Source organism: Petromyzon marinus, chromosome 33 (assembly GCF_048934315.1).
Source record: "Petromyzon marinus isolate PM22_M1 ecotype Great Lakes invasive population chromosome 33, UKy_Petmar_22M1.pri1.0, whole genome shotgun sequence".
NCBI lineage: Eukaryota > Metazoa > Chordata > Hyperoartia > Petromyzontiformes > Petromyzontidae > Petromyzon > Petromyzon marinus.
In genome coordinates, this window is record NC_133699.1 from 6,819,708 (window position 1) to 6,844,474 (window position 24,767).

The 24,767-nt window shown below is 46.3% G+C and overlaps 2 protein-coding genes and 1 long non-coding RNA gene across 3 annotated transcripts in view; all 3 read left to right on the forward strand.

Moving 5' to 3' along the window:
* The first annotated feature begins 4,427 nt into the window (after nucleotides 1–4,427).
* On the forward strand, nucleotides 4,428–8,824 carry LOC142929660 (exosome complex exonuclease RRP44-like). The gene is made up of 3 exons (XM_076071360.1): nucleotides 4,428–4,533; nucleotides 4,885–5,104; nucleotides 8,808–8,824. Exons 1-3 carry the CDS (start codon nucleotides 4,444–4,446, stop codon nucleotides 8,822–8,824), a joined length of 327 nt encoding a protein of 108 aa, XP_075927475.1. The 5' UTR covers nucleotides 4,428–4,443.
* A 406-nt stretch (nucleotides 8,825–9,230) lies between these two features.
* On the forward strand, nucleotides 9,231–10,787 carry LOC142929698 (uncharacterized). Its single transcript, XR_012945854.1, has 3 exons — nucleotides 9,231–9,320; nucleotides 9,985–10,049; nucleotides 10,702–10,787. It is a non-coding gene; the product is annotated as an uncharacterized LOC142929698 (long non-coding RNA).
* A 2,954-nt stretch (nucleotides 10,788–13,741) lies between these two features.
* LOC142929661 (exosome complex exonuclease RRP44-like) overlaps nucleotides 13,742–24,767 on the forward strand; it is a 32,920-nt gene continuing 21,894 nt past the window's right edge. Inside the window, exons 1-3 of the mRNA XM_076071361.1 lie at nucleotides 13,742–13,794; nucleotides 15,501–15,642; nucleotides 17,225–17,347. Of these exons, the coding sequence (XP_075927476.1) occupies nucleotides 13,742–13,794; nucleotides 15,501–15,642; nucleotides 17,225–17,347 (318 nt within the window). The remainder of the gene's footprint in view (nucleotides 13,795–15,500; nucleotides 15,643–17,224; nucleotides 17,348–24,767) is intronic.

The window sequence follows — 24,767 nt, forward strand, 5'->3', positions numbered from 1 at the left end:
TAGTTTAGCATTGAAATGGCTCATTGAAATAGCTAAGTTAAAGTATACACATCTGCAGAGGTGCCCGTTGACAAAGGAATTAGCATCGAATTTAGCATTGAAATAGCTGAGTGATTAGCTAGTAACTGGTCACAGAAATAGCTATGTTAAAGTTAGAGTATATACATTCACCGAGGCACCTAGTACTTATCAAACAGGAGAATTTAGCGAAACACAACCACGCTCAGACATCGGACCTGTGTGCGAGCCTACAAGGTGTTCTGACAAAGAGATTAGCATAAAAATTAGCATTTGATTGGCGGATTTTAGGAAAGAGGTGGTGTACGTGCCGGTGGACTTGCAGTTTGGCGCGGGGGGGGGGGGAAGGGGGGAGGGGGATGTTCTGTTTGAGAGGAGACCTGATGGCTCATTGGGGCATTCTGTCTACAGGAAACCCACCCACACAGATTCCTACTTGAAACCTGATTCCCACCACCACCCAGCCCAAAAGAATTCTCTCATCAAAACTTTATTCCATAGGGCTCATTGCATTTCGGACCAACACCACCTGACCAATGCATTAAAACATGTACACCTGACCCTCAAAAGGAATGGTTACTCTGACCGTACCATCCGCCAAGCTGTCTCTCCCTCCATACAGAAACAACCACTTGATACTCCGGTCAAACCATCACACTTCCATATATCGCAGGCGTTACTAAAAAGATTTCCAAAATTCTAAACAAACACAAGATCCAGGTCCGGTTCAATACAGTACACAAAATTCGTGATCTTAATTAATTGTATTTTTACGATGACTTTTTTCGATTTAAAGCTTTCGTGACTGCAATGATTCATCTTCTTTGGTTCTTTCGGTAAAGTCACGTAGAATGATAATAAAATAATAAATTGATAAAATAAAATAACACAATAATATTCTCGAGACTGTCCTGTCTGGTAGGACAGTCTCGCCCCCTTCACCTGATGAAGGCCGCTTGTGTTGTGGCCGAAACGTCGTGAGAATATTATTGTGTTATTTTATTTTATCAATTTATTATTTTATTCTCATTCTACGTGACTTTACCGAAAGAACCAAAGAAGCTGATCCCATCCGTGAAGGATGTCATTCCTGATTTACAGTACCCCGGGGTTTACAAATTGAGTTGTACCTGCGGTGATTGCTACATCGGTGAGACAAAGCGACATGTCTCTGACCGAATTCGCGAGCACAAAGCAGATTTGAAACACGGCAAAACGAATTCTTCTGCCGTGGCTGATCACTGTTACAACGCTGTGGGGGATCACGATATATTTTTTTCCGATACCAAGGTTCTTTGCAAACCCACGGGCTTTTATCAGAGATTTGTTCATGAAGCAATTCAGATCTACAAACACAGACACAATTTCAACCGAGAGGATGGTTTCAAAATTAAGCAACCATTGGAAAGATGTTCTAAATCGAACTAAACATTAAACTAATTTCAATGGTACAGTATATTTTTCGAGTAGTGGTACCCCAAACTTTCGCAGCTCTTATAAATTCCCATTTTCACACCATCAATAGGTAAAATCCCCCTCCCCCCTTTCCCCCCCCCCGCGCCAAACTGCAAGTCCACCGGCACGTACACCACCTCTTTCCTAAAATCCGCCAATCAAATGCTAATTTTTATGCTAATCTCTTTGTCAGAACACCTTGTAGGCTCGCACACAGGTCCGATGTCTGAGCGTGGTTGTGTTTCGCTAAATTCTCCTGTTTGATGAGTACTAGGTGCCTCGGTGAATGTATATACTCTAACTTTAACATAGCTATTTCTGTGACCAGTTACTAGCTAATCACTCAGCTATTTCAATGCTAAATTCGATGCTAATTCCTTTGTCAACGGGCACCTCTGCGGATGTGTATACTTTAACTTAGCTATTTGAATGAGCCATTTCAATGCTAAATTATATGCTAATTCCTTTGTCAAAGCGCGTGGTCTTTTTCTTCTTCTCACACAGGTTAAATGTCGTGATCTAAGCGTGGCTTCTTCCACTCCAGCGCTGTTCTACAGGCAGGCTCGTCCCTTCACCTGATGAAGGCCGCTTGTGTTGTGGCCGAAACGTTGTGATTTTTTGTTATTTTATTTTCACCTACGTGACTTTACCCAATAGAACCAAAGAGTATAAAATGAATGGTCTATTTCCACCTCCAAAATGTAACGTTAAATAACAATTAGGTACATTGGCCCTTTGTTGGAAAAAAAACCCAGTCCAGAAATTGCCCTGCTTGAACATATGTTACTGAAAAACATTGGTTTAGGAAGATTCATGGGCTAATAGTCCTACATTTTAAATTGTTTATTCGTGGTATTAAAACTCTCGTACAGTAAAACCTTGGATTGCGAGCATAATTCGTTCTGGAAACGTGTTTGTAATCCAAAGCACTCGTATATCAAAGCACTCGTATATCAGTTGTGATCACGTGACGCTCGGCAGTACAAAGCTGCTCGTATTGCAAGACCCTCGCTCGTTTATCAAATTAATATTTATTATAAATTTTGCTCGTCTTGTAAAACACTCGCAGACCAAGTTATTCGCAATCTAAGGTTTTACTGTATATGCTGCTCTCTAACAGCACTTGGCCCAGCGGTCTGTTAAGGCTATACGGGGGATCTTTATTGTCTCCGTGCAGGTGTTGATCCAGGGGCTGCAGCATTTATACCGCGCGATGCACAACGACATCGTGTGCGTGGAGATGTTCCCCGAGGAGCGCTGGGTTGCCCCCTCCTCGCTGGTCCTGCACGATGAGGGCGTCGCAGGGGACGTTGCAGAAGAGAATGAGGAGGATGTGGTGAGTGGAGCGTCAACACTGCCGAACCAAAATCAAACCCAGACACCTGCAGTGTGCGTGTCTCTCTCCCCGTGGTCGCATGGATTTTTCTCCAGATCCTCCGACTTTTCCCTGCACAGTTACAATCTGACATGCACTTAGAGTATTTGGCTGCTATCAATTTCAAATGTGATAAGATACTTCATTGAACGATCATTTGTGGCCAGGTCACTTAAAAAGAGCTATATAGCTCTCAGGGTCCTTACCTGGTAAAGTTATTTAGTTTATAGTTTTTAAATAGTTTTCATATAGTTTAAACAAAGAATAACAACAAAGATTCAACCACTTCAAGAGAGACCTTAAACATAATGAACACCGTGTGACCAGACAACAATCCACATTAGAGATGCTGTTAGCTTGATTTTGCGTTTATTAAATGACTTTACATTACATTACTTCAAAATCAAGTCAGGAGTGCTAATCATTTCGTACTATTTTTGTATGTACGTAGGGGTTATTTGACCATACTTCGGTGCGGGTTGGTGAAGGGGCGGGGGGCATAGATCAGGAGCATAGAAGGACAGGACAACAGTTCATTTTGCTGTACTGCGCTCTGCTGCCAGCCATTTTGGCGCAGAGCCTATACCACCTGTTATGCATATCCAGGCTCAACACGGCGTCGCTTCCACGGTCTGAGCTGGGTCACAGGGTGGCCTCTATATTGAAAACTAATTTCTTTAGTACTGCTTTTTGTATTTAGATTGTAGTCCTTGCCACGCACCTCTTTTTAGCATGGTTGGCTGTGTACGGTGCGAAATAAGTTTTACATGCATACATACCACAGTGACAAAATGCAAAACATAATAAAGTACAGCAAGAAGTTAATTGAAATTGGCACAAAAACAACCGTGGTTTATGAAAAGTCGACAATATTTCACAAACATAAATAAGTGTTAGATATTAAATCGCATGTAGTGCAAGTTGGCTTGGGCAGATTATTTATAGACTGATCATTGCACGGTTATACTTAGAAAAAACGTTACGTAAACATTAAACACATATAGGGTGACTGATGTGCTAAGCAGGTAAGAGAAAATGTCAATCACAATTGCAAGTGAAATCATAAAGAATCGAGAGATTAAGCATCAAATTGTGAATTAGATGGGAGGGTAACCTTTGTTGTAGATAATATTGGTCGCAAAAGCCTACGCGTTTTTTTTTTAAACATGTGGTGTCTGATGGGCGTGTTCCGGTTGATTCTATCAATCGCCAGAACTGTTTTAACTTATCAATATTTACGGAGGACTCCTCACTGTGATCTTTTGTCATTTTAACAAAGCGTCAGTCTCATTATTGGCATTGATGAGACACAGCATGAAACCACATCCGCAGGTTAAGCGCTATTGTTTTGGATTGCTCCTTCCCCTTCAAGCCAAATTGTATTGTGTTATGCAGTGAGCTGGTAAAAAAATAGTTATTTCATTATTTCAGTGTGTGAGAGAGACGCTACTGTGGTGAGTGCTCATTTGAGTTTGCGTTGTCATCTCCCGGTGCTATCCCAGCTGCTGCTGCTGCTGTCGTCGCTCTTGCTTAGATTACGCAACACGATGTTTGTCCTTTGTTTTGGTCTCCAGCTGAAAGCCGAAAGTGGGAAGATGCGTCGGCCCACTGGCAAAGTGGTCGGCATCATCAAGCGGAACTCGAGGCCGCTGTGCGGCATCCTCATGCCCAGCCCAATCAAGGAGGTGGGCTGATCTGCATGTGTGTGTGTACGTGTGGGGAGCGGTAATGTAGCGGTTAGCGCGCTGCGCTACGAATCCTGGGACCCGAGTTGGATTATATTTATCGCTCATAACCAATAAACAGCGGCAAATGTCTGAACCTGTCTTGGGCCCTTCCCTAGGTCGACTCGGCCATAAATGAGTATCTGATGTGGCATGTAAACATCAGCGCTGTGGAGACAAAGGCGGTCGGGCATGGTGCTGGCCGTACCCACCCCGTCGTTTGCCGTACCAGCTTGAATAGGTGTGTGCTGACGGCACTCGCCCAAACAGTTTGTTGAATGCCTTACTGGGGGCTCTTTGTGCGTGTTGCAGGCCACCCGCCACCTGTTCACGCCCGCGGACCGTCGCATGCCACGAGTGCGGGTGGAGACAAGACAAGCAGCGTCCCTGCAGGCCCACCGCATCGTGGTGGCCATCGATGGCTGGCTGCGACACTCCCGCTACCCGAACGTACGACTGCACCGTGACGCCCCGCACGCCGTGACACCTCACCCGTCCGTCCCGTGGTCGGCATCGTCGGGCTTATCCTTCTGTCTCTTGACGCACGGCCACACGTCTCTGTATGCAATACAGCCGTCGAACCCAAAACACGAACGGTGACACGGTGAATTGGAAGTCAGGGCGGATGAGCTGGCACCACTGTGATTTTTTTGTTTGAAAGCATGGCAAACTCACCTGTGATTCAACCTAGGTTATTAAGGTGTTGTAAGTTGATAGTCTCAGCCCAGTCACCAATAACTGCACCAAAAACGATATTAAATTTGGTCGTGCACTTCGATTGTTTAATTTCCATCTCTGAGAAAACTACTGCTTTTGACTGCCATGTGATGAACATTACTTTGATTGGCAGAGTGGTTGGAAAAGCACTGCCCCCCTAAAATTTGGACCGCATTTCACTTCATTGGATCTTAGAAGTAGCTCTGTTATGTGTGCTCCTGTGGGTCGTCCTTGACCACGAAGGGTGGTATAGATTGCTTGTCTTGTGTGATACCATTAACACAATGAGAAAAAAAATTGGGGAAAAGCTAAATATATTGTTAAGATGGATTATTTGGGTTGTATCTTTGTTTAAACAGATGCCGGTTAATATTCTACATCATGAACGTTAGGTACAAGGTTGGCATTGTGGTTGTGCTTTTCATACCTATTTGCCACTGCACAACCGAGCGGCACCATGGCTGGCACGGTTTAGTAGGCTGCAGGTTGTTTATTCACTGCAAAAGCGGATCCATGCCATGAACGGTCAATGCTTTGAACAAGTCTAGGCACGTGCAGATGACGCTGTGGTGCCACGTCCCCGTGGTGTACCGACTGCCGTCACCCAATTAACGTGTCGCTAGCCCCGCCCCTGGCCCTGCTCGGCCCCCGGATAGATTTGGATGCCTTGTGGGGCCAGCATATCACGGTTTGGTTCCGGTTCGACACGGCAAAAAGCCAGTGGGTGACCACAGACACCTCGAGAGATCTGCGCCGTCTGGGTTCCAATGTATCATTGGAAAAGGGATACCGGTGACGATTGGCCACGTATGTGCATATGCATGTTGAACTTCTTCCGTACCATACGTAGACAACCGTGCTAATCGTCGGTGTGCTTGTGCAGGGCCATTTTGCGCGCTCTCTGGGCGAATGTGGGGATAAGGAGACGGAGACAGAGGTGCTGCTGCTGGAGCACGACGTGCCACACCAGCCCTTCAGCCAGGCCGTACTTGCATGCCTGTCCCCTCCCACGTTCAGCATCACAGCAGAGGTACGCATGAGACGTGTGACGATATGTCAATTCATCGATTGAGTTCAATTCTTACGCCTGCGGTGTGTTGGTGTGTTTGGTCGTGCATGTGAGAATCCTTTACTTAAATGTTCTTTATTACAAGGCCCACGGGCCACTCGTAGCCTCTGGGTGGCCTTTGGTGTGGCCCATGACGTGTGGCCCCCGACAATAGACAAATGCGAAAACACCCCCCATCATCATCATCGTGCTGTCAAACCTCAATAGTTTCAAGATGTTTGGCCTGCGTAGAATACCTTCTAGAGGACCTCTCTGGAGCTCTCCCTCCAGTCGAGGTCCTTCCGCTGCACTGGCATGAACGAGAAGCCACGGGGCTCTACACCTTTACCGCAGACCGTATATAGAAAAGCCGTCGACCTGAAAGAAAGTCGATGGCTCGGACACATCATCGTAAGAAGAGAGGAAATTCACATCGGAGGAAGGAAGGCGACGGACTTATGGAAGCACCAGGGCGGAGACCCGAGAGGCAGGCCTCGAGAGATGCGGATCAAAGTGGTGAGCCAGGATGTGGAGGACTCTGCAGTAGCCGTGGAGATGGTCCAGTACAGAAATGAATGGAGCAAGGGGACTACAAACTTTTTTCCTATAACGCTGTACTTGCGTTCCTGAAGAACACCGAATTGTGGAAAAATCGCATAATAAATAATATAGGGTAAAGCACAGTCCGCGATAACACGTGAGATGCGTACGCAGGCTTAACAAAGACTTTGGGTACGTGAGTAGCATCTAGAAGCATCCAGAAGCATCCCGCCTTGTGTGATGCTACACCGAGGCAACCGTACAACCGCTTATTCTGCCTCGCACAACGCAGTTCTGTTCACTCGATCGCCTTTTATCCAATTCGCATCCATGTTATGAAAAAAATGTGTTCCCTAATGCATTCATCGCATTATATCTAATTCACGATATGAAAACACGCAGAGTTATAGGAGAACGGACTGTACTTTGAAAATATTCAGTCGCCTATTGAGAAGATAGAACGCCATTAGAATGAAGTTGGTTTACCCATGTATGGCTCACCCTGTGTTTTGTTTGTTGTAAGGCAGCGTTTTGTTGAACCTGGTGCTGTGTGTGTCCCGTACAAGGACCAGGCTGGCAGGGAGGACCTCCGTGCGTTGTCCATCTGCAGTGTGGATCCTCCAGGCTGCACAGACATCGACGATGCCCTACACTGCAAACCGCTCGACAATGGGAACACCGAGGTATTCATTTGGTGGTGGTAATCGTGGTCACGGTCGCGGTAATTCGTGCCTATTCCTTTCATGGTTTTGTCAATGCTAGCGGAGGTGACAAGGGGAGTTTAGTGGCACAATGATAAGTGCACTGCACATTCATCCTGTCAAGCTGGTTTAGTTCCAGTCATGGCTAACACCGGTACAGAGTGATATCTAAAAAAACTGCCCAAGTTCTCCCCTTCACCACATGCATTGACCATCGTAATAAAGCAAGGTCAAATGACAATCGCGACCCATTACGGCATGGAGAAGCCCTCATCCTGCAGTGGATTGACAAAGGGGTGGACAATATTCCTGTTATTAAGTTTCCAAACATTGTTGCCTTAGTGCCCGTATTCTTGGTCTCTGCTCGGCTCAGGACTGACTTCAACATGGCTCGGTTCTGGCTTGATCTGCTCCGTTGCCTCCAAAGAAGCATGAGTGGCTCAGCTGTGCCTTGGCTCAGGCTTAGCTCACGGAAATTCTGAGCGTGGCTGGGAGCATGCAGAGATATACGAGGAGGCACAAGAGACACAGAGGCTCAGGGCTGGAACCATGCTTAGAGGCAGCTCGGGTTTTAAGCGTTGCTTTGATGTGGATTATTGAGAATTATAATCATAATATTTATACTGGAGGAATCCGATGAGCTATAAAGCTATTTTTCACATGTCCAGCAGAGGCGGGTAAGAACGTTACAACAACAAACAGTACAAAAACATAATAGTAGTGCAAAGTACAAGAAAGATAAACAAATAACCCAAACACAAAAAAATACAACGAAACCATCCCCATCCTACCAGGCAAAGCCCACTGAGGTATTGATTTATTTTTGATTAGTGACCTGGCCACAAATGAATAGCTCAACAAAGTGGCCCATCATTTGGACATTTATAGCAGCCAAAATAATAGAAATAATCTCAATGCATGTTGCGCGAGAGCCAAGCCTGAGCCAAGCCATGGCTAAGACCCCACTGGCCTAAGTGTCCACGTCACTGGCCGAATGCCTGGTTCACAATGAATGCACCAGGTAGTAATGGGTGTGCATTTCATTTCACATTATTCTGCTTTGGTTGGAGTGGCTATGGTGGAGGTTATGCATGCATGTGGAGTGAGCGACTTCCGACAGACGTCTAGTAGAAGGCGTCTTATTTATTAAAAGCACACAGGGCGATGCACTTCGTAACGCGGCTACACCTAGGCTGTACAAACACGCAGCCCATCTGCGTCCTGCGTAGCTACGCTGGCTGGTTAACGAGCATAGCGGCGGAGACAGAGCTGCTCTTGCAGAAGAACCAGCCACGTGGTCGAAGACGAAGAGATGATGACGGTAGCGACGCAACCAGGACCCAGACCCCACGCTAACAGCCCCGAAGTTCTGATTCGGTGCTCTTTATATCTGCCTGGAGTGGCCAAGCTCCACCTCTGGCCACGCTCCCTTTCTAGAACCTTCTAGGCCCTTCGGGATGGTTCCCGGAGCTTCTCGACTGACTCCGCCGTTGACCTTTACCCCAGATACGCCCCTTCATAATAAGGCATTATGTAATGCAGCTATAACCTTAATTACCCTTACAGGCCGGCAGGTATCACCCTGTCATTACACATCCATGCATGTGAGGGTGGTGACGGTGTATTAATGTGTGTTCTAGGTTGGGGTACACATCGCCGATGTGAGCTACTTTATCCGGCCGGGGAATGCCTTGGATGAGGAGGCATCTCTGCGTGGTACCACAGTTTACCTGTGTGAGAAGGTGAGATGTGGATTTCTTCTTGCCACAATATCAAGTGTTTTACGACCTGCCGATTTCATCTTTTCATTCTTAACTTTACGACATGATGTAAAATATTATGATGTAACGATCATCGCGGTACCAGTTTCCCCACAACTGTAATTGTATTTGACATTTTCACCACATTTTTTTGTGTGCTTTTCAGTACTTCCCGTATGAATAACGATAACTTAAAAATGAATTAGAATAAAAAAATGTGCAACAACAATGCTAAATATATCTCATGATGTTTTAAACGAGTTGATTTTTGCGGATTTCTTATCATATGATGTACCGTGACATCATGAGCGGCAGGCTATCGGCGCAGTGGTAACACTTGTGCCTTGCAGCAAGGAGACGCTGGGTTTGATTACTCAACTCTTGTGCCTTTTTGCTTGCAATTTTGTTTGTTCTCCCCCCTGTTAGTGAATGGGTTTCCTCTGGATTCATCAGATTTCCTCTAAATAAAACCCATACAATCTTTACTGGCATTCGCGAAAACATCTCCTTGCTGAACAGTTACCTGCAGGTGACTTAATCATGTGTGGGTTTGCTTGCAAAACACTCGTTGAGTTGGTGCATATGTATTTGCCAGATTGTGTTTATTGACAGAGAAGTTGTTGCGTTTGTGTTTGTGCGCCTGCAGAGGATTGATATGGTGCCAGAGTTATTGAGCTCAAACCTGTGTTCCTTGAGATCCAACGTCGACCGGTGAGATGCACCAACAACTGTTAACTCGCGAGTGCGCACATTGCAACCCATATTCAGCAGCTAACGTGCGTTGTTGCCAGGTGCACATGTAATCCCATGATGCGTGGCACTGTTAAAGTGTCATTGTACAGATCCACACTAGCATGTGTACATACATAAGCAGCCAAACCAGGATGGCACAATGGTAACACGTGTCTCACAGCAAGAATGGCCTAGGATTGATGCCCGACTTGGTTGCCTTTCCATGTAGCTTTTGTATGTTCTCCCCCTATTTAGCATGGGTTGACTCCAGGTTATCAGGTTTCCTCTCATCGCTAACATAAACGTGTTATTACTACTATGATCCTTAACCAAGAAAAGCCTCACTGAATCTCATAACTTCGGTAGGGTACTGCAAAGCTTTTGTAGTCGAACAATGGTTGCTACATATATATTTCAGTTGAGTAATTTGTAACAACCCAAACCGGTATTTGGTCAAACATCCCACTGCTGAAAGAATGACTCGACTACCAAAAACTTGGCAAGACCCTCCTGAAAAAGAGTCTCGAGACTTTGCGAGGCTTTCCTGAGTGAACACCCTGCACCACTCCAATGACGACGACTCCGCCACTCGACGGTGAATGGCGACAGTGCATGTGCTGTGCGCGTGCAGGCTGGCGTTCTCGTGCATATGGGAGATGACTCCAAAGGCTGAGATCGTGAGCACACGTTTTACCAAGAGCATCATCAATTCCAAGGTGATTTCCCCCCCACAGACGTTCAGTTTTTGTAAAACTCTCGTTTGCTTTCACGTGTATTGTATCGGTGCCTTGCTATGTTAGTGCAGTTGAGGTTTCCGGATGGCTCAGAGGTCAGAGCGTTGAGCTTGCACCTCTGGGTTCACAAGTGTAGCGAGATGAACCGGGTTCACAAGTGGTAGTATGTATGTTGAACTTCTTTTGCACCGTACGTAGCCAACTGTGCTAATCGGAGGTGCGAGGTAGGACATGAAAGTAGTGAGTTGATGGTCTCTGTCCAGTCAACAATCACTGCACAAAACACAGAACATACCAATTCGTCACGAGTACAGCACACCGGTGTGTTGTACCAGTGACAAATTGGCCACGTTCTGTTTATGTGACAACCCTTACTAGTCCACTGTGGGGTGGTGGCGGGTTTAACGACATATTTATGTATTTACACAATCTAACCCAAAAAAACCTGTATTATGGATGATATTGGTCACGAAAGCCTACGTGTTAAACTCACTGCACAAAAGACCACAAAATTACATTGCACTAAATTTGGTTAAATTCCAGCTTTGAGAATTCAAAAAATATCAATTTTGCTGTCTTTGGGTGAGCGTAACCCTCAGTGGTCATCGGGAGCCACGTAGACATCTGTTGAGTTCTGGCTTGGGCTTGGATCAGGCGTGGGCATTGTGTAATTGCGAGGACCCCATGGTTCACCCGTGGTGTGTTCATCGTATCCCCGCAGGCGTCTCTGACATACGCAGAGGCTCAGCTAATGATGGACGACGCCGGGCGGAAGGACCCAGTCACCAGCAGCTTGCGTGGCCTCCACTCCCTGGCCAAGATCCTCAAGCAGAGGCGCATTCAAAACGGGTAACTCATTGTCAAGATCCTCATCCCCTCCACCGCCTCTGGAGCGCTGAGCAGTATTAATGGGTGCACCACATTTAGTCGATCGGCAGGTCGCCTGTGGCGCGGTAAAGTGTGGTTACTCCCGTGTCTTCTAAGACATCCGGCCAGCGTGGAAGAGTAGGCTAAAATACATTGAGAGGGACTGTAAAAGGGTGTATCTCTAGAGGGGCCCCCTCTTATGGGAGCCCCCTTCTTCCAGCAGTGGCTTGAGCAAACAATTGCAAGGCTGCACCTGTAGCTTTTTTTGACCCCATGATGCATGAGGCTTGGGTGAATACCATGCACAAAGAAGTGTTACAGGATTCATACTCTTTGTTTTTTTCAGTAAAGTCACGTATGTAAAACTATAAAATAAAATAACAACTAAATTAAATAACGACGTTTCGGGCGCAACACAAGCGTCCTTCTTCAGGTGGGACAACCACAGCCAGAAACAATTGCTGAAGTGGGCAAAAAAGGGCTGTTGTAACAAGAGGCTATATAGGTAAGAGAGTGGGGGGGAGCAAGAGGGGAGAGATAGAGAGGGGGTGTGGGATAGGGGAAGTGGGGTGCTGCTAGAGGGATTAAAGGGGCGAGCACGGCAAAATGCCAGGGGGGGGGGGAAGTGAGCGGGGCTGGGAGTGGGAGGCTGAAGAAGCTGGAGATGCAGAAATGAAGGCAACAATAAAGAAGTTAAGGTTTTACCTGGTTAATAACATCCTTCTAGATCGGAGTGTTACAGGCTGCTGCGGGGCTACATTGTGGGCAATAGAGGACAATGCAGTGACATAAATTGTTTTACTCTACTTAATGCTCCCATGTCTGTGCTCCCCCACCTTTGCCAACGCGTACTGACCACCACGGTTAAGTACGGTAAAACCACCCCACGACCCGCATGACATGGGGTGGCCCTCATCCAGCAGTGGATTGACTTAACGAGCTGTGCATGTTCAACTCAAATATCTGAGTTTGTGAAGTGTCTTATATTAAGATTCTGTGTTGTTTTGGCTGGACATGATAATCGCTCATGTCCCTTCTCCACCCGTAGGCCATTGACTCTGGCATCCCCTGAGGTCCGATCCACATGGACAGCGAAACCCACGACCCGATCGACCTGCAGACCAAGGAACTCAAGTGAGTCTCGTCAACAAGACACCTCCCATGACTGCAATCCGACTGTTGTGCAGATCTCTCTATCAGAATCAAAATATATATTTCTACTGGAAGAATCCGATGAGCTATAAAGCTCTTTTTTCACAGATGTCCAGTTGGGGCAGGTCACAACGTTACAACAACAAACAATACAAGCACACGTTAGGATTGCAAAGTATTGGAAAGGTAAACAAATAACTTAAACAAATATACAAATACAACTAAACTATTTTTATCTTACCAAGTAAAACCCTGACCACAAATGATAGCTGAACAAAAGCAACAAAAAACCATCACGATAAATGTAGTACTGTATTTAATTTTAGATAAATTCCAGCACTGAAATGTTGAAATATCAGGTCGACTTATTGTGATGAACATTATGCTCAAAATGGGTGGGAATGTGCTACCCCCTACTGTGAAGCAGAGGTGTCTTGAAACGATGTCAGTATTGGCCTGAGCGAGCAATTGCAGGGCTGCACCTTTTACCTTTATCTTGAGATGTAGCCGTATAGTTTCCACTCGCCCTTAGAGGCAGAACAACTCAAAAGGTGTGACGAACCACAGACAACGCTGGAAGGCAGCCAGGCACTGTGCCAGATGTAGATTAATCCACTTGCCGTACTGCCTTCTCCTGGCAAGCCAGGTTATGGAAACCTGAATGCCTACAGGAAGTGTGCTGAATAACGTTTTCTTTCCAATACACCACAACCCTTGCTGCTTCCCCAGCACTGAACTACAAGCCACGTGCGGGATAGTCACCTCACAAACGCCGGTGTGCCCGATTTTTTTGTGCAGAACATCGAGATCCAGGTGGACTCGGCTAAGGCGTTGGCCGAGTCCCTGGACCGGGCGGCGGTGCCGGGAGCGCCACCATACCTCAACACTCTGCTGCGCATCCTGGCCACGCGCTGCATGATGCAGGCCATCTACTTCTGCTCCAGCATGGATCCCGACACCCACCACTACGGGCTCGCCACCGCCATCTACACCCACTTCACGTTGCCCATTCGACGGTGACGTGCTCTGGCGTCAGGCACACGCGTGAAATCGACCTTCGCGATTATTGAGGGGACTATGTTGTTGTCTTGGTGTGGTCTGGGACTGTGCTGCCTTTCCCAAGTTTAGGAATTTATTAATTAATTGATGTACTTATGCAATGTTAATTTGTCATTATGGCACACCTCCGATTAGCACGATTGGCTACGTACTTGTATATCTTTTTTCTATTATTTACTTTTAGTGATTTGTTTACCTTTCCTATTCTTAGCACTCCTATCATCTACCTACTGGACATCTGTCAAAAAGAGCTTTTATCGCGAATCGGATTTCTCCAGGATAAAGATTCAGATTTTGACTTATTTTTCTAAAAGGTCCTATAAACGGGAAGTTTGGCCAATTCCTTAAATGGTTGTTTGGCTTGTGTTGGAGAAAAACTAGAGGATCCAAAGAACACCAACGCCTACAAGGAGGGTGACAGTGTTCCACGTGCAGAATCAAGAATCCATTGCCGTGTTGCAGCGGCGGCCAAAAGTGAATTGCAATTCTGCCATGGATCGCTAACGATTTTGTTGTGGATCTTAAATAAGAACACAGATATGAGCAGGCAGCAATTTGCGTTACATCTGATGACAAATAAAAAAAATCCTCAACAAAGAATTAAATTCATACATTAATAAAGCTAATTTCCACAAGCAGATGGTGCTAGAACGTGGTATGTCCAGAGTACAGTATTCTATCACAGCGTCAAATCCATCTGAGTCATTGTTTGAGTAGCTTTCTGGTGGATTGTGAAACCCGCTGAGATCCACCAGAATGAATCGCGGTGCTTGGTGGATTAATACCGCTGCTCCGTTGGCATCTCGTGGCTATACCGCAGCCTGTATCTACTGTAAATTTAATCTTCATATTAAATAGAGGCTACAACAAATGTGAATATTGTTGTTGTTGTCTCCCTGTACCGTTACAGATACTCGGATGTGATTGTGCACCGGCTGCTGGCCGTGTGCGTGGGCGCCGACCCCACGTACCCGGCGCTCACCGACAAGCAGAAGCAGCAGCAGCAGCTCTGCAACAACCTCAACTACCGCCACAAGATGGCGCAGTACGCCCAACGCTCGTCTGTAGCTTTCCACACGCAGGTGGGAGGCGGAAGTGTGGGCCACGTGGAGCTTGCACGGCGTGTGCTTAGGCACCTGATAATGCGTCCATTCGTCTCTTGAAAACCATTTTTAAGGCCACGAAAGCAGGCATCGTATTGTGCGTGTAGTAAGAATCAATTGTTTTCTATTCACACGCTTACGTGTGGTGGTGCCGTGGCTGTACTGGTTGGCTACACTTGACATTGCTTTTCAGCATTCTTCTGTGTTTGCTGAAAAACCTAGTCACTTGGCACATTTGCCCATGATGTTACAACTTTATTTGATTGGCTCTGTCAGGTGATGGAGGATTATAGTCAATACAATTGACATTGTACCTTCACGATTGAACTCAAAATAATCCCCATGACATGATGCCAATAGCACAACTGGAATAAATTAGCGGGGGGATGCGGAAAATTACCTTAAATTTTGTTAACTAATTATGGGCTTGGTAAGTGATGCGCGTGTGTCTGCTCTTGGCCACGTAGCGGTGATTAACGGCTGTTGTTGTTGTGGTCTCAATTGTTCTTCAAGAGCAAGGGAGTGGTGAGCGAAGAGGGCTTCGTGCTGTTTGTGCGCAAGAACGCCGTGGTGGTGCTCATTCCCAAGTACGGCTTGGAGGGGACGGTTTTCTTTGACTCCAAAGATCTCAAGCTCAACGTTACCTTCGACGAGGAGGTAGGGCATGTGTTCACTTAACCGGGAGGCATTGGCATTTCCCGAACGGCTGAATTCTGCATTTAAACCCAGGACTGGCTTAATGCACTGGGACCCAAGCCCCCTGACGATCTCTCTACGATTAGGTTTCTATCAGACACACAGACACTTGGTTTAAGGTGGAAGAACGCAGTGAGATACGAAGCTCCGTTTTTTTTTGCCATTTGGCAGTGTGGACTATTACAGAGGAAGTTACACCGGTGGATACATTAGAGCCGGATGGCTCACAGGGCTATACCAAAATAAACTGAAACTGAATTAAATGATGTAAATGCGTTTCAAATGTAAAACGGTCACAATTAAATATGCTTTGGAAATAACTGCCATGACTGAGCCCGTATTGTCACGGAGAGGACATCACATTAAAAATACAGTAAAATCCCTCAGGTCCGGAAGAATTAGAGAGAAAATCTAATGCTTTCTGTAAACAATGAGAAACTCGAAGGGCAGAAAAGTACTTGTAGAATAAAAACAAATGAGGGAAATAGTAGTTGATGCAAAAAGTGATCTCTAGATGGCAAAAAGCACATTTGTGACCATTGGATCCAGTCCTTTCCAGCATGCCTTGCATGCCGCATTACATTGTCACTCTGCGTGGATAAGTGGATAATGCACACAGCCTAATTTGGACCAGAAGCTCAAAAGGGTCAACATTTGCAGCCATATTTTAGGTATGTTCTTAACTGCAATTGTACACTCCATATAACCTAAGGGGGGTTGCATCTACTCCTTAATGATGGCCAAATAAGGCTTTAAAATTCCTTGGCTGGCCCGCACATCACGATCCCTCGGTTGGTTTGGTCATTGCAGCCATCGGCTTCTCATGCCTGGTTTTCAGCTCGCGGTGAGGTGGCCCAAGCGGTATTGCATTCGCTGTGTGTTGTGGAGGTTTGCGTTTCAAACTCGGTGGCCTCTCCGGTTAATACTGTGGTGTGTATTAAGCGTAAAATATTTACAGGCTATCCGCTTTAACAGTGGACGTTAAAAGATCCTGTAACGTTATTCGTGTGCCAGCATCATGGTCCAAGGTTGGCAAATTACATGCAAATTACTTATTTGGGGAGCACATATCAATCGTTCGCCTCCTTTTACAAAGACGTAGCAGTGACCTTGAATGCAAACGTTTTGAGAATCAGTGAGGCTTTTCTGAGTGACCCAGTAATAGTTGGAATAATAACGTTGGGTTTACGTCAATCCGTGCTTGTGTGCAGGGCACTTGGTAGAGAGCAGTCAGCGGTAGTGTAGCGGTTAGCGCTCTGCGCTACGATCCCAGCGACATGGGTTCGATTCCTTCGCACAGTCAACACCAGTGATGATTATCTGAACCGGTCCTGGGCCTCCCCTAGGTTGACTCGGAACTCAATTGAACGCCTGGTGCGGTGTGTAAACATCGCCACTGGGGAGACAAAGGCGGCCAGGCATGGTGCCGGCGACCCACCCCCTTGTGTGCCGTGCCGGCCTTCATCTGTGCTCCTCGCCAACCGCACTTGCCCCAACAGTCTGTTAAGGCTACATTGGAGATATGTCTTTGTGTTTTGTGTAGGGCCCCACGCTGTGCGTGGAGGGCATCGCGCTGAACATGTTCGACCGCGTGTGCGTGCGCGTGTCGCTGGATTCGTCCAACCTGCAGCACCAGCGGATCCGCATGCACCTCGTCCGCCCGGAGGTACTCACCGTGCGGCGCGACGCGAAACCTCGGAATACCACCGATTTGTATTGTGACCATGCTGCTGTTGCTGCTTGCTGCGCCAGCAGTAGTGCACAGAAAACAAACGCTCGCCGCATCGGAACGTCAGCGGGCCGAAAATTAATGACACAAGCCACAGCATAGCGCTTGTTGCCATGCAACCCAAACTGTGGAACCGTATCGGAAACCCATAGAGACACAGAGATACATAGGAGATACAGAGCGACCCATTATGATTCCTAGAGATTCATAGAGACTCATACAGATACATAGCAGTGCATTAAAAACAAGCTACTGTACGATTGTGGCCATGCAACCCAAACTATGGACCACATTTTACACCACTGTAGTCTGCGCTCCTTCAATGGAGGGGGTGGCAAGATGACACAAACTCTCTCCTGAGGCTCTCCCGTGGCTATCAGACCCATACATTGGCATTTAGCCCCTGAACGTAATACCCTTATAACACAGGAATAAAATATAAACTCCGGTCTTGGATGGAAAAAATATATGTTTAGCTAGCATTTTGAGCTGCAGTCTGTTGTCCTATACCTCCTGTAACTGGCAAATTGGATATAACGCGATGATGAATGTATGAAGGAACGCATTTTTTGTATAACGCGGATCCGAACTGGATTTAACTCGGTTGAATGAATGGAACTACGTCGCGCGAGTAGGAATAAGCGGTCGTAACGGCTGCCTCGGCGTAGCATCACACAAGGCGGGATGCTGCTGGATGCTTCTAGATGCTACCCACGTTCCTTAGTCTTTGTTCAGCCTGTGTTACGCATCTCACGCGTTATTGCGGACTGCGCTTTACCCCATATAATATATATTATTTATTATAACACGATTTTTCCAAAACGTGGTGTTCTTGAGGTACGCAACTACCGTATTATAGAACAGACTGTATATCCAAAGACTATGGGATACTATCCCTACCTATATCAGTTGTGACTGTCCGTGTGTTTAAATCCAGCTTGAAAACGTCGTTATTAATTGGCTTTTCCTGGATTCTGATTGGTTATTACTGTGAGGGGAATCATTATAATTAGCTTTTATTGCATTTTGCATGCTGTGTAAAGTGTCAGTATCACTATCATTGTTATTATCGGCTTTTACTTTATTTGTATTGGCTTGTATCTATACTTGAGTAGTTTTTTAATGTCCAGTGCTTTTTTGAGATGTTTCGATATGCAAGGTGCTGTATAAAATAGATTTTTATTATGGCCCTAGTTCATTGCACAAGAAGGGCCATTATCTGAAACGTGACCTATTTAAATGATCGTTTGGGGCTGTTGTTGATGAATGCGAGTTCTCAAGATACCAAGCTAAGTCAGGGTGTGGGAGCCTTGGTAGATATCAGATTTCTTAACAAAACTCCATGAGTCTGTTCTGCATGGGTTTCTTCCGGGTTCTCTGGTTTCCTCCCATATCTAAAAATAAGCATGCGTTGAAACTGGTATTAAGGTAGTTTACGTATCGCCATGGGCGGCAGGGTGGCACATTGGTAAACCCTTGCGTCTTGCAGCAAGAAAACTGGGTTTGATTCCCAACTAGAGTGTTACTGTGTGGAGTTGTTAAGTTTTTCAGTGTTAATAAGTGTAATAATAACGTATCACTTGTGTTGGAAATACCCGCATGTGTGTGTGTGAGAGCATTGGTGTAGTGGTTAGCACGCTGCGCTATGAACCCAGCAACCCAATTCCCACTCACCGCCAACACCAGTGAGGATTATCTGAACTGCTGTTTTGCCTACCCAAGGTCAACTCTTTCTTAAATGAGTACCTGGTGCAGTGTGTAAACATCAGCACTGGGGAGAGGTGTTGGCCACTTACCCCCTCGTGGGCCATGCCATCTAACAGCAGCACAGTCTGTTAAAGGCTTATTTGGGTGACTATCTTCGTTGTACGTTTGTGCCATTTGTGTGTCCGCTGTCACAGATTCCAGGCTACAACCCTGCGGAGTCTACCCCATGGGGCTCGCCTTCTCCCCGGCCTAAGAAACCCAGACAGCACTAGTGTATCGTGGATGCGGTGTCAACAAGATGTCGGAGCAGGTGCATGAGTGGGCACACACTCTGGGTTTTACATCTGCAGAGTTAATTAAGTGTACATTGTGCTCGCAAGCAGAGGTGAACAATTGAAAAAAGCAGTGGCGGTTATGAGAATTGCTACCCTGAAGTAACAGACGGTTTGCACTCTGAACTTGCAATCCAGAGGTCACCGGTTCTTTGTTCTCCTGTCGCAGCGGTTCAAACGGTAGCACTATTTTTTTTTATTTAGAATTTTTACCTTGCCAACCAGTACAATCAGCCAATTAAGGTGTATACGCATCAAGATGTATGAAAGGTTTAGGATATATTCTTAGTTCTTTCGGTAAAGTCGCATTGAAGGGAAACAATAAAATAATATATATTTTATTATTATTACGTTGAAGGGAAACAATAACATAATAAAATATATATTTTATTATTATTTTATTGTTTCCCTTCAACGTGACTTTACCGAAAGAACTAAGAATATGAATTACTGCAGTCACGAAAGCTTTAAATCAAAGGTTTAGGATATCTTATGCCCAACTTCTTTGCCAGCCAAGACACTGACCCCCTTGTGATGAAGGTGATTTCACAAAAATATTGGTTACTGAATCGGTGGTGTTTATTGACTAACGCAGCAGCGTCCAACCCACAAAGCACTGTGATCCATTCTGGTATATCTCAACATGTTCCGTGATCTACCAGCAATATATGACCAGCAGTTACCCGGATGGATTTAACCGACTAATAGAACACTGTAGACATGCCAAGTGCTAGTGCAATCTATTGGTTTAAAATATATAGTATTAATCCATTAATTCTTAGTCGGGGATTTTGTTTTGCCATCTGCTATAACAAGAAATGCTTTATATTAGAGGTGTTTATTCCTATTTGTCCCGAGATCCACAATCAAAATCTTTTGCGATCATCCACCCATGGATCGCGATTCACATATCGGCTACCACTGATCTAACAGTTGAAAACCAGTTTAACACGTAGGCTTTCGCGACCAATATCCATAACACGGGTTTTTTGGGTTAGATCGCGTAATAAATATTTAAATGTGTCGGTAAACCCGCCACCACCCGACACAGCCAATTCGAAAGGTTTGTCACATTAACAGAACGTGCCAATTCGGTACTAGTAACATCACACCGGTGTCTTGGAGAGCAAAGCCACAACATTTACAATCTGAGTACAATGTTTCACCAGTAATTACAACCAGCTTCATCAGGCGACAGCCAGATTCGTGGAGAATCCTCGTCCCTTAATGCGCATGCATAATGTGTGTTGATTAACATATAAAAAACCCAATCGGCAATGGATACCCATAGTCAATGCATTCATTGATTCCCCTCCCAATTCGCGAAAGAAGTGCTCACAAGTGATGGCTGTCGCCTGATGAAGCTAGTTAGTGCTGGCGAAATGTTGTACTTAGATTGTAAATGGTGTGGCTTTGCTCTCCAACACACTGGTGGACTGTACTAGTGACGAATTGACATGTTCTGTTTACGTGACAAACCTTACTAATTGGCTGTCGGGTGGTGGTGGGTTTAACAACACATTTTTATATTTAAACGATCTAACCCATAAAACGTGTATTATAGTTGAAAACCTACAATTGTGCCAGGTTTGGCCTGTCGGAGTGGGCCATTAGGCTGGCCACTCGGAGGGCAAAGCTCTGGGGAATCCGAGCAAGAGCTTCGAAGTATGATTGTGCACGGTGATACCCGCAGGGGTCTCGTGATGGATGGCAAATGGAAGATTTTTTTTATCGCGAGAGGATTCCCTGCAAGGGATGTTAGGTTACTTATTCTTGTGAGGATGCCATTTACTGTATGAAGGGGCAGCGGTCAGCTGCATAGAACAGAGTATAAAATTCCCCGAGCTGTTGCTGTTTAAATCGTCGGTTTAACGGAGAATTTCACCTCAGGTTTTTTTACACAGCTGCCCCACCCCTCATCGGACTCTGTGCAATCACACAAGGAATGTTTTCGGAAAAAATGTCGGTGTCAGAAAATTTTAAGTTTTAATCGTTTACAAATGCGCATTTCGTTACAGCCTCTCTTGTCCTTTAGACGTGCAAAGATAATTTCTGACAAAATATTGACACGTTTTCAAATTGCTTCGGAAATGGTCGTAACTTTGCTCACGTATATACAGTACTTGGGCAATAATTCTGAGCTCCTGGAGTAGTGGTAAAGATTTAAGCGAGTTGATGTCTTTGCGACTTTGTGTAAATGTGTTTAACATTTTTTAGCTGAATCGTATATTTACAAGCATGTACACATGAGTTATACGCGTTTATATACAAAATTAAACCGATTTATTTTCCATGCATCTTCTGTTATTTTGGTTACTTTAAGTTACGTTTTCCACTGCTGGATGAACATCTCGCCACGTGATGTTGGATGTCAGGTTTAGTTTGACCATACTTCATGCTGGTCACTGTTGGATGATAATAATATCCACTTGCAATGCACCACCGCGCAGTATTCACTCACCTTCGAATCGAGTCCTGCACCACCGTTTCACATGCAAATTTGATTCTCAATCCCTGGGCCAACTTGCTCCTGATTAGCATGCGATTTGCCACATTTAGATCTCGGAGGTGATTAAATGCGCCGGCTTCCAGGCTTGTTGAGCCGCTCGGAGCCCAATTAACGAAAGTTGTTGCCAAAGCAAAAGCGTGAGCTCGAATGTTTGTCCGTGTTCTTTTCAAACCACCAGTCGAACGCCGGCCTCTGCCCACTCCGACCGTGCGGAGGCCCTGGCCGTCGGGGAGGCCCACATGGTGCCTCACGGCAAACGTGGGGCCCGGGTGGGCGCGTCGACGGTTGATCGCGTACAGGCGGTGCAACTCCCACAAATGAAACATCACACCTTGCTGATCTCGTGTCCAGGAGCATAAACGATCATCACGCAAACTCCGGTCATCCTCGCAGCAGCAGCTCTTGGCCATCGAACAAAGACGATCACCGCTTCCTTCCGATATTAGAAGCCACGAGCTATGAATGACTCGGAGGTTCGAGCAACCACAGCCGAGTGGGAAGGCAGCAGCAGCCCAGGCGGTGAGCCAGCTCCAAAATCCCCCAAGCACTGAAGTTCTCGATTTAGTACATTGAAAAACACGACGGTAAGTGAAACAACGTAAATCGAAACCAATTTTGCCATTCACTTGAGGGGCCGTCCATAAATGACGTCACGCAATTTTTAACCTCTCGTCACTCGGCGTCACAAACAGACCCCCCCCCTCAAATATGACGTCACAAAGCTCTGCCCCCCCCCCAAAACCATATTTCCATTTTGAAAATAAATCGTGCTTCAACTATTGTCATTGTAGTGCGTGGCGCTGCACTGATGTTGTAGGAGTGTTATAACAATTAGTGTTATAACAATTCTATACTTAAAGTTGCGCATTTTGATGTGACGTCACATTTCTAAAACCACTCCCCCTCGTCACAAATGTCTGAACCCCCCCCAAGGTGCATGACTGCGTTACCGTGTTCATTCTGTGGTGAAGGGATGAGGAAAAGGAAGAGGGAAAAGCATCCAGCGTCGCCGCACGCAGGCAACGTGTTTATCACACAGTGGTCAAAATATAAAAATACATATATATGTAGTGGGTTCCACGGAGACTGGAGACGTCTTTAGAGGCAACACGGTTTATTTGTAACTATGAACAGAACTCCCCTTAACTCCCACTATCTAGGGAGGTACAGCCTCTGCGCTAGCGTGCCCTCGCACTGATCAAACCTGGCTCTCAGCCCTCTGGCTATCTGTGCCCTAGGAGAGGCTAACTGACCCGACCCAGCCAAGGTACGGGTCCTGACCACTGATCCGCGCTCGGCCCCGACCCTTATAAGGATGTCGGGTCCCAGGGTCCTAGCTAGGCTGGTCTTCTGTTCTTCATCTTCGGAGCACTGCCCCGAGCTGTCCCAGAGGTGCCCCTTTAATGCACCTCTCGGGGGCTCTCCGCCCCCGGTACCGCCCCCTCTCTAGAACCTTCCAGGGGGCTCTGGAAGAACCCCCCAACCCCTCACCTGGGGCCTGGCTCTCTCTGTCCTTCCCCAGCTCAGGGTGGCACCACCTATGGGCTTGTGCCCGCAACTGCAGGTAAGTATACTGACGGTATAGGATGTGCATTTATTACGCTACATCTATGCGAGAGAGGTTGTGGACAAGAGTCTGCTCTGCAGGAAGCAAGCATTGCCATACGAATGAGATGAGCTCGCGTTCGATGCGGGCAGTCTTGAGGACGACCGTCGACAGGCACGCGTGGAGGCACGCCGTGGTCACAGGGCAGCGCCGACTCGTGTAGGTGGTGATGGCCCAGTTGTAGAGAGGAATGCCGGAGCTTCGAGCAGATGTAGCCGAATGTAGGATAGAGCATCTTGAGGAGCGTTGCCCTCGACCCCCTCCGGGAGGCCGTATGGTTTACTTGGCACTCCCGTCCCTTAGAGTCCAGTCTGATGTAAGCCTCCTCAGGTTCCAGCAGCCTGGCTTTGTAGGTCTTCCTTGCACCGCTCTGCTCGTCTAGCATAGTCTGAAGGGTCATATGTGGCTGCCTCCTGAATCTTCACCCTCCTGCAAACCTTACTCGACATCTCGTTGAGGACCCGAAGAAGGGCAGTATTCTCTTTGTTTTTTTTTTTTTACAAAAGGGCTTGTAAGAGCTCTAGTTCCTCCCACCGGGATCTCTGGTGTCAACTTGAACGGGGGGGGGGGGGGGGGGGGGAGACAAAGCTATGGCTTTTTTCTCAGAGGATCTGTCTTCCATGGAGCACAAAGATACAGGCGGAAGGTCCCCTTGGCCTAGCCATGAGGTCAGGCTCAAGTTGCTTACTGAGGACCCTACACCTAAGGAGGCTGTGGATCGCCCTAGGAATCTCCAAAGTAGAAAACCAGCTTTCGAAGACCCCCTATAAAGTGCCTGAGGCCAGGTAGAAAAATAAGAAAATTATCAAACGGGAAAGCGCGTGGTTATGTTGGGTCGAAAAAGGTAATGTTCTAATGTAGGGGTTGGAGCGGTCATTGCTGCTTACTCGGCCATGACGTCACTGCAACTCGTTTGATTAACACTTTTAAAATAAAATCACAACGCGTACTGAACATATTATTCCGAATCGGTTTTAGCACCACTACCACCATGACACAGTGGCAAGGCTCCCACATTGCAGTGCAGCTGCTAGGCTGAATCATATGAATAAATATAATCAAATCTAGAAAATCCTTTATGTACCCAGGAGAGCCACATTGAGTCTCGAGACTCATTATTAGCTCCGTGCTGCATTAAGATGTTTGGACAATTTCAAGCATCAGGGTTCGGCACGTAGGAGGAAACCGGAGAAACGCGCAGAT